At 35.4% G+C, this 16942-nt stretch overlaps 1 protein-coding gene across 4 annotated transcripts; it reads left to right on the forward strand.

Annotated features, from left to right (window-relative positions):
* The first annotated feature begins 4741 nt into the window (after nucleotides 1-4741).
* On the forward strand, nucleotides 4742-16719 carry LOC18449097 (E3 ubiquitin ligase BIG BROTHER-related). 4 transcript variants are annotated; one of them, XM_020676532.2, is made up of 7 exons: nucleotides 4742-5074; nucleotides 11095-11373; nucleotides 11516-11556; nucleotides 15885-15926; nucleotides 16034-16155; nucleotides 16221-16329; nucleotides 16401-16719. In XM_020676532.2, exons 2-7 carry the CDS (start codon nucleotides 11118-11120, stop codon nucleotides 16443-16445), a joined length of 615 nt encoding a protein of 204 aa, XP_020532191.1. In that variant the 5' UTR covers nucleotides 4742-5074; nucleotides 11095-11117; the 3' UTR covers nucleotides 16446-16719. The 4 variants fall into 4 exon arrangements, 2 of the variants coding, with proteins under 2 accessions (XP_020532191.1, XP_088707802.1); XM_088851676.1 differs by having other exon boundaries at nucleotides 11106-11373; XR_016044240.1 differs by lacking the exon at nucleotides 16034-16155 and having other exon boundaries at nucleotides 11106-11373.
* Nucleotides 16720-16942: the final 223 nt, after the last annotated feature.

Below are 16942 nucleotides of genomic sequence, written 5' to 3' on the forward strand. Positions count from 1 at the left end.
TTGGGTTTTCCAACCGACTGGCCCAGATCGATAAACACAGTCCGGTATAAGCAAACATTATTCGCTTAGTATGGTCCTCAGGGGACCACAGGCCCACTGAGTTTATGTTTTACTATAATAAAAGTATTTCAATACACACTCAAGGCTTTTAAAGGTCACATAAACCCAACATCTCCCACTTGGCCTTTGAAGGCCTTACATTCTCCCTTTTTCACTTTCTCTCATTCTCAATTCTCTCACATGTCTTACAAAAATATTAAGGACAACTCTCTTAGTCAGAGGGTCTGCAATCATCAAATCTATCGATATGTAGCTGATCTCAATCTCTTTCGATTTTACCTCATTTCTCAGGTGATAAAAATAAGGCTTAATATGCTTTGAGTTCTTGTGAAACCGATGTTCCTTAGAGGCACAAATAGTCGCAATGTTGTCGCAGAAAATTCGCACTACCTCACAACGTACATGATAAAAATTAAGTTGATTAAGAAACTTCTTAATTCATACGGCCTCCTTGGCTGCTAGACAGCATGCTACATACTCGGATTCCATGGTGGACAGAGCCACAATATCTTGTTTCTTTGACTTCTAAGAAACTGCAGCCCCTCCAAGCATAAACACATATCCAGATATAGACTTCGCATCATCTGGATCCGTGAGATAGCTTGCATCTGAATATCCCTCTATTGCTATTTTAGTTCCCCCATTATATGTGAGTGCATAATTCATAATCCCCTTTAAATATCTGAGGATTCTTTTTACAGTTTTCCAATGCTCCTCTCCTGGATGACTTTGGAAACGATTCACTAGACTCATGACAAAGGACAAGTCAGGCCTTGTTCCCATCATGGCATACATAAGGGACCCAACTGCGCTCCTGTATGACACTGTCTCCATGGCTCTTATATCTATGTCTTCGGTAGGACACATCTTATTACTAAGCTTCGTCTTTTTGTTAATTGGGGTAAACATGGGCTTACACATACTCATATCAAACTTTTTCAGAATCCTTTTACAGTAGGTTGCTTGGGAAAGTTGAATAGTCTTCTCTCTCCTGTTTCTTATTATCTTGATGCCCAACACATAAGAAGCTTCTCCAAGATCATTCATATCAAAGTGTTGTCCAAGGAAATGTTTCTTCTTTACTACTAGGGCAATTGAGCTACTAACAATTTGCATATCATCCACATATGATATAAATACCACATCACTCCCACTGACCTTTTGATATATGCAATAATCCTCGTTATTCGTAGATAACCCTACAAGAACAAGGGTCTCCTGGAATTTTATATACCACTGTCGCGATGCTTGTTTCAGGTCATAAAGGGATTTATTTAATTTGCATACTAAATTTTCTTTCCCTTTTTCTTCAAATCCCTCAGGTTGGGTCATGTGAATTTCTTCTTCTAAATCTCCATTTGATAAACCTCAAAGTCAAAATAGGCTGCTATAGCTATAAGGATTTGGATGGATGGAAATTTGGCAACAGGGGAAAATGTTTCCTCATAATCTATCATTTCTTTTTGGGTGAAACCCTTTGCAACCAACCTAGCTTTATATTTTTCTATTTTCCTTTCAGAGTTCAATTTTTTCTTGAAAATCTACTTACAACTAATGACCTTACGTTTTTGAGATAGAGGTACTAATTCCCATACATGGTTTTGGTTAATGGAAGCATACTCATCTTTCATGGCTTCTATTCAGTATTCTTTTTCAGGACAGGTCAAGGCTTCAAGGTGAGTTCTAGGCTCTGAATCTGGTCTTCCCTAACCTTATCAACATGTTCTCCAAGGTAGACAAAATGTTCTAGGAAAAGAGGTGGTCTCCTGACTCGGTTACTAAGTTCACTTTCTCTAGGGAGTCAAATACCTTCAAATCTGTCAAATGCAGTTAAAATCTGTCAAAAACCTTCACTTCAAATGTAACAAAATCTATAGAATGGGTTTTCTTATGAGAGAGGTAAGAGAGAGAGAGAGAGAGAGAGAGAGAGAGAGAGAGAGAGAGAGAGAGAGAAAATTATAGAGAAGAGAGAGTCGAGCTCCAAAGTTGAACATGTTGAACAACTAAAGCAGGGTTCATAAGCTTCAAACTAGCCAACCAATTTTCGGTTTTTCAAGAACTGAAATTGGTTTGTTTTCGGTTTTTGAAAAACTGAAATTCCAAACATTTCAGTTTTTGGAAAACTGAAAAAGGGTAAAAACGTATTTTTTTAAAAAAATCTTTATGAAGTGAAAAAAACAGACATACCAGTAATAATGGAAAGTATTTGATATTTTGATAATAACAGAAACTATAACGAATATTTATGTAATTTTCTATTTTTTTTTTTTTTGAAGAATAGGTTTTGCTTGTTAAAAAATTGGCAGACTTGGGTAGGTGATTCTTTAGATTGGAATCGCTAGGCGACTCATTCGACCGACCGATTGGTTTGATACTTTAAACAATGCTTTTGTGGAAATGAGATTGTATTCTATGACACATGTATTACACCCAATGTATTAAAAATCGGAATGTTCAAATTCTAACTGCCTGGTCAGCCCTATTAGATCAAAACTGCCACTGGCTAGTTCTGTTTTTACTCAGTTTTGGTGAACTGGTTGAGTATTTTTTTAAAAATAAAAATTTATATAAAATCTTAAAAAATAAGGGATTTTGTTTACAATACATTTTTTAGTTTTTTTATTATTTTGGCAAAGATCCGAAATTGTTTTAGTTATTAATATTTATTTTTATATTTTCCCATCTTTTTTGAAAAGGTTAAAAAATACACACAAAACAATTTTTTAAATTTTATATTTTTTAGTAATTTTCTACTTCATATGGATGCACTTTATTTAATCATGCTTTAAACATATTTTTCATATTTTATATGATTTTTTTGTATTTTTTAATTTTTTTTACCGCACAAGATTTGCCCAGTCAGGCCAGTTGAACCGATCGATTGACCTATTAACTAGTTGAACCACTTTCGAGCCCATATCCGGTTAACCATTCCGATTTGATTTTCACACTGATACGCCAACGGGTATGTACAATTACGTCTACCGTCCACACTCGACCACAGTGTTGGAGAATGATATGTTCGTCCAATCGAGCAAACATTTTTTTAACTTTGCATAATATCAAAAGGAATGTCCATTTACCACTTTACTTTATTTTCCCTTTTAACAATTCACATTATCTTCCCATAGAATATCTTTTTTTTTCTTTCTTTTTTAAAAAGAAAAAAGTAGGGTGTGGTTTCTCTAAGGTTGTAACCTTAAACAATCCAATTAAGGTGCACCTCCAAAGTTTATCATAATATATAATTTTGGTGTAAAAATTTATTAGGATTATCTGAAAATCTATGTTTATATCTAATTATAAATTTTTAAGCTAAAAAAATGGTCAAAATCAAGTAGATCTATAAACAGATGAAAATCTTGAAAATGGACAGTCTAGATAATGTGTTGTAAGATGCATTATTTCCGGAATTCAAAATCTTTTTTTTTGTTTGTAATATTCATACATCTTGATGTCGAGATGAACAACTGGAGGGTTTTTCAACGTTAAAACAACCTTCTCCAATGGATTTTTGAAGTGCATTTGTATTTCTACATTTAAAGTCGCAACCTTATATAAACTTTTTCCTATATAGATATACTTTATTTGTAATGATATTACAATATCACCCACATTTTTCATTTATTACATTCAAATTTTAGTATATTACATGCATAGTTGTTTTTAGGAGCCTTAAAAATTTCTCCAAAAGTGTCCTTTATCGTATTTTTTGGTGGTTCTGAAATTTCCCATATTTTGGATCTTCAATATCCGAAATTTTAAAAAATTATTCGGGCCTTCAAGATCCGAAATGGTGGATTTCAGATCTTGAAGGGTAGTCAGGTTTTTTTTCCCTCGTAAATTTTTTTAGGTTTTCAGTATCCAAATTTTTAAAAACTAATCATCTCCCAAGAAAATGAAATTTTTGTATTTTCCCAAAATCCGAAAATTCAACTTTTAAATAAATTTCAGAATTTCAAAATCTGAAATTTTTTGACATTTAAAAAATTGCAATGGGGATTTTGACAAATTTTGAAATTTTAAAATCTGAAAAATCAAATTTTGGATGCCACTAAGATGCAAGTTTTGGATTTTGAAAATCTGAAAATTGAAATATTCAATTTTTCAATTTTTGGAATCTAAAATTGCAAGTTTTTGGAATCTTCAAAATAAAAAATTGCAATTTTTAAATTTTCAAAACCCAAAAATTTAATTTTCAAATAATTTTTGGATTTGAAAAATCCAAAAATATGTGGAGACACTTGACACTAAAATGTAATTTTTTTGATTTTGAATGTCCAAAAAGTTTTAAAATAAAGAAAATCCAAAAAAGGCCAATTTAGTTATTTTAAAAAAGTGCGATGTATTATTTTAATAATGGATAGAAAACTAATATACATGTAATAACAGCAAAATTGAAATAATTGTAAAAAAATGGATTTACATGCAAATTTTTTTTTTTTTAAATTCATGGTTTTGATTTTGGCATTTGCAATTTTAAAAAAAAAATTCATGGTTTTGATTTTGTCATTTGCGATTTAAAAAAAAAAAATTCATGGTTTTGATTTTGGCATTTGCAATTTTTTTTAAAAAAATCCATGGTTTTGATTTTTGGCATTTGGTAAATGTACGTGGACGTTTTGGTCATTATCTCCTGTTCGTGTATGCACTTCCCGCATCGTCCAAAAAAATTCCAAACAGCCAACAGTACGTTAACCGTCCACTCTTTGCTTCTTCCTCTCCCTCACGCATTCTCTCTCTCTCTCTCTCTCTCTCTCTCTCTCTCTCTCTCTAAATGCATTCCCCCATTTTCCAATCCTCCACTCTCTTCTCCCCTCTCTCTGTGTTCCCAAACTTGTTGAGGTCTTCTTCAATGGGTAGTAATAATGATGGGAAGGAGCTAAACAATAATGGGGCAGGAGAAGTTAACAGTGATGCTGATTTTGGCTCTCCAATAAATGCTAGGGTTCCCTTCACTAACCTCAGCCAGGTGGAATCTGATCGGGCTATTGCGAAGACTCTACAGCAACAGGTTTGCTTGTTCTCTCTGGTTTTGAATTTTTATGATGTTTTCTTTTCGGTTTGATTGGGAATTTTTAAGCCGTCATTGGGTATTTAATTCAGTGATTGGTGAAATAAGGGTCAATTTTTGATGGGAGGTGAGATTGATTGAAGATTTTCGCGGTCCATTCCATTTGGGGTAAATAGAGTTGAAGTTTTTTTGTTGGAAAATTCTGTTTTTTCTTGTTTTTCTTTTTTTGTGATATGATCAGGTCAAATTTCTTTTTTCTTTTTTGAAACTAGATCAGGCCAATTTATTGTGATAGTTATTATGGAAAGCAACAACCATTTGATTATTTGGTACTCTGTTGGTATATGTGATGATCAATTTCTGAAACAAACGTGGCTTTAATTGCATGGCAATGACTGATAGAAACTGTAGATAGAGAGTAAGAATACTCTTATATTCATTCATTCCGCACACACATATATATATATATATATATATATATATATATATATATATATATATATATATATATATATATATATATAGTAGACCAAATTACCTTTGAAGGTAAAGAATGAAATAATTCCCTACACAATATTACTAAAGACAATTTCAATCTCTATCTTAACACCCCATCAAGCCGAGCATGCATCTTGTGCATTGAGAGCTTGTCTATGGACTCGTGGTGTCTGGGCCTTGTCAGGGGTTTAATAAACATGTCTGCCAGCTGATGGGCTGAAGGGACAAAGGCCATGGAAATAGCACTAGAAACAACCTTGTCTCTAATGAAGTGATAATCAACTAATATGTGTTTAGTGCGAGCATGGAAGATAGGATTGGTGGCTAGTCGCATAGCATTTTGATCATCACTAGCTAGAATGATTGGTTTAATTGTGGAGACACGAATTTCCTTGAGGAGCATATGTAGCCAAATAATTTCAGCTGCAACAATACTTTTTTTTTTTCTCATTGCTATATGTTCTGACTCTGTGCTGTATTTTGATATTGAGGCCTGCTCTTCGCTACTCCAGCAAATTAGACTTTTTCCTAAAAAGATACAAAAACCTGTAATGGACCGACGATTATTAGGACACCCTGCCTAATCAGCATCAGAGTATGCTTTGAGGTCAGGTGAACTAGAGGAAGTATAGAATAAAAAACTTGTGTCGCAAATGTTTGATGATTGGGAGGCAGGCTCTCTAAGGTAAAATTTTCAATAGGTTATTTTGTTGTTATGGGTTTAGAGATAGTGTCAGGAGAGGTTGCAGAGTAAACTTGGTAGTCTAATAGATGCTTAGGGGGTTGTGTTGAGCGAGAGGTACGACGTGGGGGTATCTATGAAACTTCTAAGGGTTTGTCAGATAAATCATGTGGCATTGTGGGAGATGCGTCTAAGTTTAAAGTAGGAGAGAGAGAAGGTGGTGGTGAAATGTCTGCCGAGGAAATAGGTTGCGGATCAAGCTTGTCAGAGTGAGGAGATGACTGATGAGGGTGATGCTGTTGAGATAGTTCATCTGTAACCTCAAAGGAGATAGGAGCTTGCGAGTGTACTTTTTCCTGCAATTGAAAAGGTAGTGAAATAGGTACAGACACATTGTTTGGCATGTCATTACTTGTGTTGGTTGAGGAACACTGGCTTTTAAAGTAGAACCTAGTTTCCTCAAATGTTACGTGTCTTGTGATAAAAAAGCATCTTGACACTTTGTCATAACATCGGTAACCTTTATGTTCTAGATTGTAGCCAACAAACCCACACTCATGAAAATTTATTTATTTGAGAAGAATGAATATTTGGGAAGCATACACAACCAAGGACATGAAGAAATGAGTAAACTGGTTTATTACAAAAAAGCTTTTGGAAGGGAGATATGAAAGATAATGTAGAACTTGGCAACCTGTTAATGAGATACACAACAGTGGAAAAGGCTTATGGTCAAAGGAATTGGGGTAGGCTACTTGCATACATCATGGAAAGACTACTCTCAACAATATTACGGTGCTTGCGCTCCGCAACACCGTTTTGTGCTGGTGTGTATGGACATGAGTATTGATGGTGGATTCCATGTAGACTTAAATATTCTTTAAAAACATGAGAGGTGAATTCACCTCCACCATCAGACCTAAAATCCTTAAGTTTGCAAGCAAATTGACGCTCAACATAGGTGTGAAACTTAACAAAACAATTAAACACATCAGATTTTTGCTTCAAGAAATATATGTAAGTATATTGAGTATAATCATCCACAAAAATAACATAAAATCTAGAACCAGATAAGGAAGTAACTGGGGTTGGACCCTAAACATCACTGTGAATTAAATCCAGTGCACCATTAGACTTTTTGTTAGTTGAGTCAAGTGTAGACTCGAACTGTTTTCCTAATTGACAAGAACGAACCAGAAGATAGGTCATCAACAAAATTAGGTAGAGATAACTCTCGTACACGATGACTGACAATAGTGAAACTAGGATGACTTAGGCACTCATGCGACAAAATAAAAGCTCCTCCTCTAGCTTTGGAAATATTTGTAGCAAGACTGTAGAGTTGATCATTTTGAAGCACATACAAATCTTCTCTTAGCATCCCCTTAGCAATTACCTTCCCACTTTGTAGATCCTTCATGACACAACCATGAGGAGAAAACTCAAAACAACATTTAAAATCCTTAGCAAATTGAGATACAGATATAAGTTGTTTCTTTAGTTGGCAACAAGTAAAAAATTAGGGATATTTAAAGGACCAAAGGTAGTGGAAATAGACATAGTTCCAATATGGGTTATAGGTAAGGCAGTACCATCGCCAGTAAATACTATGCAAGGGCCGTGGTAAGGAATCATACCTTGAAGTTGAGAGTTTTCATCTGTTATATGAGCAGTTGCACCATATTCCATAACCCAGGACCGATCAGTTGGGGGAGTTGCCGACAGATTGCTGAAATCACGCACTAGCACACCGTAGGAAGATGAGGCGTTTTAATGTCCCAACAGTTTTTAGCAATGTGTCCATATCTCCCACAATACTGGCAAGTTACTCGAGGTGGCATACCCATTCTTGGTTGAGGAGGTTGATGGTAAGATGGATTGGCTCCAAGAATACCTTTGCTTATATTAGATACGACCTCTACCTCTTCTACCTCCATAACGGCCACGTCCTCGACCATATCCCTCTCTGTGCACTGATGGTGCGTTCACCAAAGCTTGAGGATTACTTTCAACCATCGATGAAGATACAAACCGAGCATCATATGTGAGGAGAGAGGATTGAAGTTCTAAAAATGATGGAAATGGAGGTTTGGTCACTTGGGAGGTCTCAAAAGACTTAAACTCTAGACCAAGACCTTTGAGAGTATAGAGTATCATATCTTGATCGCTTACTGGACTACCAATTGCAACGAGATGGTCGTATATAGTTTTGAACTTGTTCAGGTATTCAGTCACCGTTTGAGAGCCCCTTTTGCCCCTATTTAAACTGATCAATTTATTTTAAGTTGGAGAACATTGGCAAATGTTTCCCTTTGATATGTATTATAAGCGTCTCCACACCTCTTGAGCTGTCTTCAGGTACATCACTTCAGTGAGCAAATCATCGGAGAGAGTAGAAAGTAACCAACTCAATAGTGTTTATTATTCATTCGCCATTCTAGAAATTTGGGGTTCTTTGTTGGTTTTGGATTGATGCCTTGATTTTCTTTTGGTTCCTTAGAAATAAATTCATTTGGTGGCCGACTAGACCCATCAAGGTGACCTTCAAGATTTAAGCCTTCAATACAATTCAAGACTTGAGCCTTCCATTTGAGGTAGTTGTCTCTAATGGATATAAAGGCTGGAAAATTCAGTGGGGCCATAACTAAGGAGTTGGTTTTAGATGATTTTCGAAAATACTTTGGTACTTGAAACAACTTTTAGAGACTGCTTTAGGACTACTTCGGTACTATGTGTGCCGAACTATCACTTGGAAACAGAGACAACTTTGGTACAATCTGTGCCGAACTATCACTTTGAGGAGGCAGAGAAAGCAACTGTACTATATCCCCAACTATTACTTACTGCTTAATAGGACAAAAGCACATGAGTGTAACCAAGAAAGGACAAATACTTAAGAACAACCAAAGGTCAATAGATAGTTGTAGCAATCCAATTGTAAGGAGGAGAGAGAGCCGAGTGCACTGCAAGTTAGGGAGAGTGACTAGTGCGTAGAGAAAAAGGAGCTTCAATACTGTGGTAGAGACAGAGAATCAAGAGCTTTAAGAAAGTAACCACTTTACTAATATTAGGAGTGAGAGAGGTCTTGTTAGAGAGAGAGGTCCTTGACAAATCTGCCAAACTAGAAAAAGAAAACATATATTGTCAACTGATGAAGTTGCCACAGAGAGAGAGAGAAAGAGCGAGTGAGCTTTGCTGCTACTTTAGACAAAGATAGAGAACCAAGAGAGGCGAATGACTTCTGATGCTAATGCGCACAATACATAGAAAATCGATAATCAGAGAATCTGGAGAAAGAAAGAACAATTTCGTAGAGAGAGATGAGGCACTTACAGATTACAGCTCTGTTGAGGGAAGTAGAGGATCAAAGGCTTTGATACCATGATAGAAACCCTAGATAGAGAGTAAGAATACTTGTATATTCATTCATTTCACACACACAATTTACAATTGAGTGTATATATATATACACATTTATATATACAGTAGAGGACATTACCCTTGAGGGTAAAAAATGAAATAATGCCCTACACAATATTACTAAAAGACAATTTCAATCTCTCTCTTAACAATGACAAACTCCTTACTTATGTTTTGAAACACTTTTTTCTCTTTACATCCAGGTTTGAAAACTGGACTCTGGCTTGACGTGGGCCAAAGCCGAGCCGAGTTACCGAGCCGAGTTACTTGAGCAAGTCTGAGTGGACTAGCCCCATTAGTATACAGGCCTAAAAAAGCACTTAAAATTCAAAAAAATTGTTAAAAGAAGTAAGCTATAAATAACATTAAAGTTCCAAATAAAATTGAAATATATATATATATATATATATATCAAATATGTCTTTTTAAAAAAATGATTTACTGCTAGAAAGAAAAATCCTCAAAATAGGGTAAATATAAAAATAGGGCATATAACAAGAAAAACTAACAAATCATCATCAAAAAATCAAAATTATATATACAATATTTGTATGTTGATTTTACAAAAAAACATAATATTAATATTTCATATTTTTAAAATTTTTTTGTTTGACTCGGATTTGTACCTGAGGACTAGCTCTACATGGGGCCGAGTTTGAGCAACTCGGCTGAGTTCTAAGGGACTCGGCCTAGTTATCGAAGTTGCTTTATATTGACCCAATTTTATCTAAAAAATATATGAACTACGGACACTAACCTTGTCATAGATAGGCAAGCCAAACTTGGTCCTTGGGGTTGGATGATTATTCAGGCAGGTAATTGTGCAGTTTCATTGCAAATTTTCATATGCATCTTATATAGGTATCAATTAGAGCAAGCAATTAGAGCAAGAGAAATGTTTGTTTGAGATGATCAATGGTGACTAAAAAGTGGCATTTGTTGAAAAGTTGTGATTGGACCTGTGTCTTGTGACTAAATGTGATGGTCTTCAAGATAACTCGGGGTGGGAAAATCACTGCAATTGAAATTGACATTTATAATAGTAATGACAGAGGAGCCAAATATATGTTTTCTGCAGAATCGAGACAAGATAAATGCTTGGTAACTACATGGGAAAATTGAGTGTACAATTTTACAGTTTATAAAAGAAGTACGAAAACTGTTAGACCTTGGATGGGCAATTGATATTTATTACGATGGGTTAAGGAGCAGTGTTAAATTAAAAAAGAATGAAAAATGAGGGAGCAATATTAAAATAAAAAAGAATGAAAAGAATGATATCAGTTTGAATGACTGCAGTGTGTATACAATGAGTAAGGAATGTTTAATTTAGGGTTTATTTATTCTTATTGCAAATCAAATTGAAAATTGAGATGGGCTTTACAACATTCCTACAATCATTATGCTAATTGAATTTTAGTTTTATCTTAGGAAAGAGCATATATGATGTTCAAGAGGGACAGGGAGTTGGCTGAAGACTCACTGTCCACAAGTACCAGTTATGGTGATGGAGACTATGAAGAAGAGGAAGAAGATAGTGATGCCGAAGATGATGATTATGATGACGAATTTGATGTTGAATCACATATCAGTGCGAGAAGGGAGCAGATTGATGGTGAGACAAATGAAAGGGATATAGAAAGAGATGAAGCTCATGACATGGCTGATCGTATGTCAGCCCTTGCTGGCATTAATGACTGTGAGTTGTTTTCCTCCTGAATGATTATAACATCTCTCTCCCTCTCTCTCTCACACACACACATGCAATAAACACACACACATATATACATGGCTGCACTTTGCTCAAATGCACTAAAATATCTTTAAATGGTGTTCTTTAGGGGAAATTGAGAATTTGGAAGAACTCAGCACAAACTACGAGGTACTCTTTAAACCACAAATGCCGTGATGATTACATTATACGTAACGACCAGGTTTTATCATTGAGTATTACCATTTCATGTTGTCCTGTTGAGTGGGTCTGGTTGACAATAAAGTTTTTTTTGCTCCATTTCTGTGCTCAACAATGCATTATATATATATATATATATATAGAAGCTGATTAAAGCGCTAGGGAAATGATTCATTAGTGGCATGGTCTTCTTTATAGTATCATATAAATTGTTTCCAGTTTTCTCTTTGCTATTTCCCATGTTCTTGAATGAAAAAATGGATAAATTGTGTTCCTCTCAATGATTACTTTGCTTCAAGTACTATACTCAAGGCAGATTATGACATTATGTCATGGATTTCATTGAGTTCTTGTATACTGAATGATGTAAGAATTAGGAGCATGATCATCCTTTAAGATTATCTAATGTCCATGATTTTCTTGTTTGCAAGTTACTTCACACAACTACAGAAAATAGAAGATTCTTCTTGTCCTTATCTTAAGAACTCAAGTGATGTAGTCTTTCCGGTGCCTGGTCCATTAAGGGGTTTTGTTGACTTGTAGAGCTGGGAAACCATTAAATGCGCATTAAGTTATTTTTGTCTTTTGGATCTTCCCCCCCCCCCCGCCCCCCCCCCCCCTGCTTTATCACTGGTGGTTTGGGATGTTTGCAAAATGTCTGAAATCTTGGTCTATGGAACAATATGGTGTAGTTTGTTATTTTTGGCTGTTAAATAATAATTAGCCTTTTAAATGATGAAATTATATATCTTGGTAATCGCCCCATTCTCTATTTATTCTTTGATTAAACAGGCAATTCATTATTTGCCAATTTTGTAGCTTTTCTTCTCGATGGATTTTATGATTATTGCAAAATATTGATTCGGAACTAAGTTAATTAACATCCAGCCCTGCTGACTGGGTAATTATCAGTGCAATACACCATATCTAATTAGGGATTCATTCATGTTTATGTATTGTTACTAGCGTGTAGCTAAGGTTGTTGGCCTTCTAATCTATACTGGTCACGTGTTTTTTGCGTGGGTCTGCAAGGAAATTCTTCCATCTTTCTCCAGTCTGTATTAAAATGAATTTCAGACATCTTTGAGTGCAGCTGAGGCAGGGATAATGGCTCAAAATCATACTTTATACTCATAAATTTAGGTAATGGCCTCCAATGTTCATGCAATCCACATACAATGCTTTCTTTGACCTTCTTAATTGCTATGGCATCATGAGTTATGGATCTTCTTTTGAAAAAAACCATTATCATCATCATCTGAGCCTTATCCCAACTATTTAGGGTCGGGAACATGAATCTTATTCTGCCATTCTGCTCTATAAAAGGCCATATCCTCAATAAGATCATATGCCACCATATATTTTCTTACTACTTCTATCTATATTCTTATGGGCCTTCCCTTTATCCTTTTAGAGCCTTCCACTTGAACCAAATCCCACCTCCTAACCGGTGTTGTATTAGGTTTACGATTTACATGGCTAGCCCACATAAGTCTACTTTTCCTCATCTTAACACCTATTGAAGCCAAACCGAAATTCATTGGAATGTATTCATTTTAGATTTTATCCTTTCTTGTCTTGCCACTCTTCCATCTCAACATCCTCATCTCAGCTACAATTATCTTATGGATTTGTTGTTTCTTGACCACCTAACATTCTATCCCATAAAGTATAACTGGTCTTACAATTGTGTTATAGAACTTCCCCTTCAGTTTTATTAGTATGCAGCAATCAGATAACACTCTAGATGCACATCTCCATTTCACCCACTCAGCTCTAATTCTATGCGTGAGATCTTCCTCACTCTCTCCGTTCTCTTGGATTATTGACTCAAGATATCGAAAAAAGCCAATTCATGGAAAAACCTACGAGTGTCACTTTTTGAAGTACAACAATGACTCTTGCACTACGGGCCAGTTTCCACGTAGAATATACGTGCACCTGTTCGTGATAGGGTATTCCACAGCAACCATCGGCTACAAGTGAAATGTTAACAAAAACTTTTGGTCTTCATGCCAGTATCTCACACAAAAAAAGTACGTGATGGCCCATATATAAATGGGTTTCGCCATTTCACTGGATTTCCAAAAGAACATGTGGGTTCAGCATTGACCACATGTCCTCCTCAACTCAAAAATGGTTTCCAAATGTATTTTGCAGTGCATTTCAAACTGGCCCATTACAAAATGAGCTTAATTTCAAACGTCTTAAGAATTTGCTGGCATTTCTTCTTTCTCAGCCTCTCACTCTATTAACTTAAATGTAAGGATCTTTTACGGAGTAACAAATGAAGTAGTTCTCCTAAAAATTTTCCTTTTGTTTCCAGCTTACTATTCCATTGCAGTGAACAAAAGCTTTGGCTTGTGGATATTAGGTCTAGATTTGGCATTGAACTGGTCCTGAATGGCAGCTTCAAATGAAGCTGTCCACATATCTATCCCTCACCACATAGAATTACTTTACCTGTTGTCCACAGATCATCTTTATCCTTGAACAATTAGTGTCCAAATCTTCCACTTATGTATAGAAGCGTCCTCTATTTTAGCCTGCTAGTAGAAATGTGATTTTTTTTTCGTTTTTTCTCTTCCATAATTTTTGTGAAGGGATTATTCTATCTGCCAGATGCAGCACTAGAATTAGGACACTTGGAACCCTTTTTTGCCATTCTTAATCTGTTATTGTGCCTTGAGTAGACCATCATTCGTTGATCTTATCATTGCATTTCTGCTTTACTTTCAGGTTCTCTCAGCCCTGTTTGTGGCATTAACCTCTCCATAATTATCCACAAATTGAGAGGCTAGAACATGTAATTCTGTTGCATGTCTCTTTGGGGTGCCAGCATATTCTTGGCACAGCCATTGGTTAGATTCACTTCTTGCTTTTCATTTCTTCTTGTTCAATGCAGTTTCATAATGACTGTTTAGGCCTCTTTCTTTAACGCCTGATTAGATTTTTCCATTGTGTATCTGGATTTTTCCACAAATTTTAAGACCTGAATTTTTAATCAAATAAAAACTAATCTGTTCATTTTAATTACCACTAACATTTTCACTAAAGTCCAATTTTCATACTTATTATTCAAAAAGAAGGAAAGTTTTCAAATGTGATCAAAGTGTCGTGAAAGTTTTTTTTTTTCTTTTTTCTTTCTCCCTTCCCATCTTATTTCAATTTTTTTTTTTCAGCTTTCCCAAACCTTGTGTGAAATGACTTTAAACTCCTTCCACAAGCTTGTAATGAACCATAAGATACAGATCAATATAGTGGCTATAGCTCATTAGTTGATGTGTGCATTTTGTATAAGCTGATTTGGATCTCATTTTTAGTGCAAATGGTTTATTTGCTACAATCCCTTGTTGACATCCCTGACGAATGTATATCAATCTCTTCATCTTCCTGGTTAAAATACTATTCCATGGCATCTTTTTTGGTCATACCAAGCATGTATTGCCCAAGACTGAATCTTATGGTCTACTGCGGCCAACATATAGACTATAGAAGAGCAGCCTTATATTTGTCCCAACTAGGTTCTACTAGATAATGTCATCAATGGGTGCCACACTTGAATTTACTTGTCACTTTCATAGAATGCCATCAATCCGTACTGCTTACCACTAGTCCTTTATTGGTGAGCCCTACTTGTCTTGTTCGTATCATTGCATATGACATTCCCATGATTACATTGACATTTCTGTGTGTACATGCTGCAATGGATATGAGACAATTGTCTGGTTCATCTTTTCTGCTTAGATTTTCTATATTTTTGCAGTTTTTGACTGGAGGTCTCTAAATTTAATTTGACAATTTGTGTGCTATTGCAATAAATAGGGTCCTTTGTAAAAATCACGGGTTAAAAATAGTGTACTTGTAATGCATATTCATATGATATGAATATATGATACAAGAAAAGTTGCAGGTAATTAATTATGTACCAAAGTGGCAAGTAAGTAATTATCAATCAGAATCTGGGCATTCTTTTTATGCTTTCTGTGAGGCATTTTCCTACAAAATTTTAATAAATCAGCGTTTCAATGGTCGGAGTTCTAGCAATACTCAACTTGCTATTCTGTGTTTCCATGTAAATATGTTTTCCATATTTGAAGATTATGGTGAGATGGTATTTTTTAAGAGCCCCTGTGCACATAATTGTTATAAAAATGAAAGTGCCTCTTTGCACAATTTTAATATTCATGTGCGATGAGTTCCTCTTCTTTTGAAAGTTTTGTGTCTATTTGTACAAGAGAATAATAATCTTCTATCAGATGATGGAGTGATGACATGCCTAAATTTCTGATATACAGGATACATCTGAAGATGTTGATCCAGATGAGTTGTCCTATGAGGTGTGTCAAGCCGTAAAAAGTTTTACTGTTAAATATCGACAAATACAAATTCCCCAAAACGGGTGCATTAATATATTAAAATTTCCTGATGAGATATCTGTATATAGGAGTTGATTGCACTAGGTGAAGTAGTTGGAACACAAAGTAAAGGCCTATCTTCCAATATCATATCATCCTTGCCTTCTATTGTTTTTAGGCCTGCATCTGCCAATGACGGCAATCTTGATCAGTAAGTATAATGAAGTGCATTTTATCAGTGTTTGGACCTTTTCTAAGAGGCAAATGGTGTGATAGGTGTGCGATATGTCAAGTGGACTATGAAGAAGGAGAAGCACTCGTGAACCTTCCCTGTAAACATGCATACCATTTGGAGTGCATAAACAATTGGTTTCAAATAAACAAGGTATATTCATAGCTTCCTCTTCTTTTGAGCATTTTAACTCATGTCTGCTAAGTTCTTGGATATCCATGCAGGTATGTCCTGTCTGCAATAAAGAGGTTTCGACTTTGAACAAATAGGTTGGGGGGTGGATTAACTTGGTCTGTTTTCCTCCATCATTGGATCCCATCTAGAATAATAGTGGTGCCAGTTTGTGTGGCTTGATCAAAAGAAACCAACCAATACATCATTTGTTATGTGATGGAAGAATTAGATCTCTTGAGCAAAATAAAATATGACTTTATTGCTCAGGGGGTGATTTGAAAATGTAAAATGTATGTTGTCATAGTGCATGAATATGGTCAATTTGGTTCAAATATAGCTTATGGCCCTACTTTGAGCTGCCTTTGCCCATATGGCTAGTACTTCTTTCTTTGTTTTTATTAAATAATACTGTTCAATGGAAGGGACCATGGTCAGAAGTTCCATTTGCAATGGGGAAGTGTATAAATGACCATGCCAATGCTGTTGACAAGCAGTTCTGCCTTATTTGGGTGCTGCTTTGCAGCATGTAATTCATTGTTTATTATTCTTACATGGGTCTGTTGACCTAAGGTTATCGGCAATTGTTGCGTGC

The sequence above is a fragment of the Amborella trichopoda genome, chromosome 11 (genome assembly GCF_054954075.1).
Source record: "Amborella trichopoda isolate Santa Cruz 75 chromosome 11, AtrichopodaSantaCruz75HAP2 v2.0, whole genome shotgun sequence".
Lineage (NCBI taxonomy): Eukaryota > Viridiplantae > Streptophyta > Magnoliopsida > Amborellales > Amborellaceae > Amborella > Amborella trichopoda.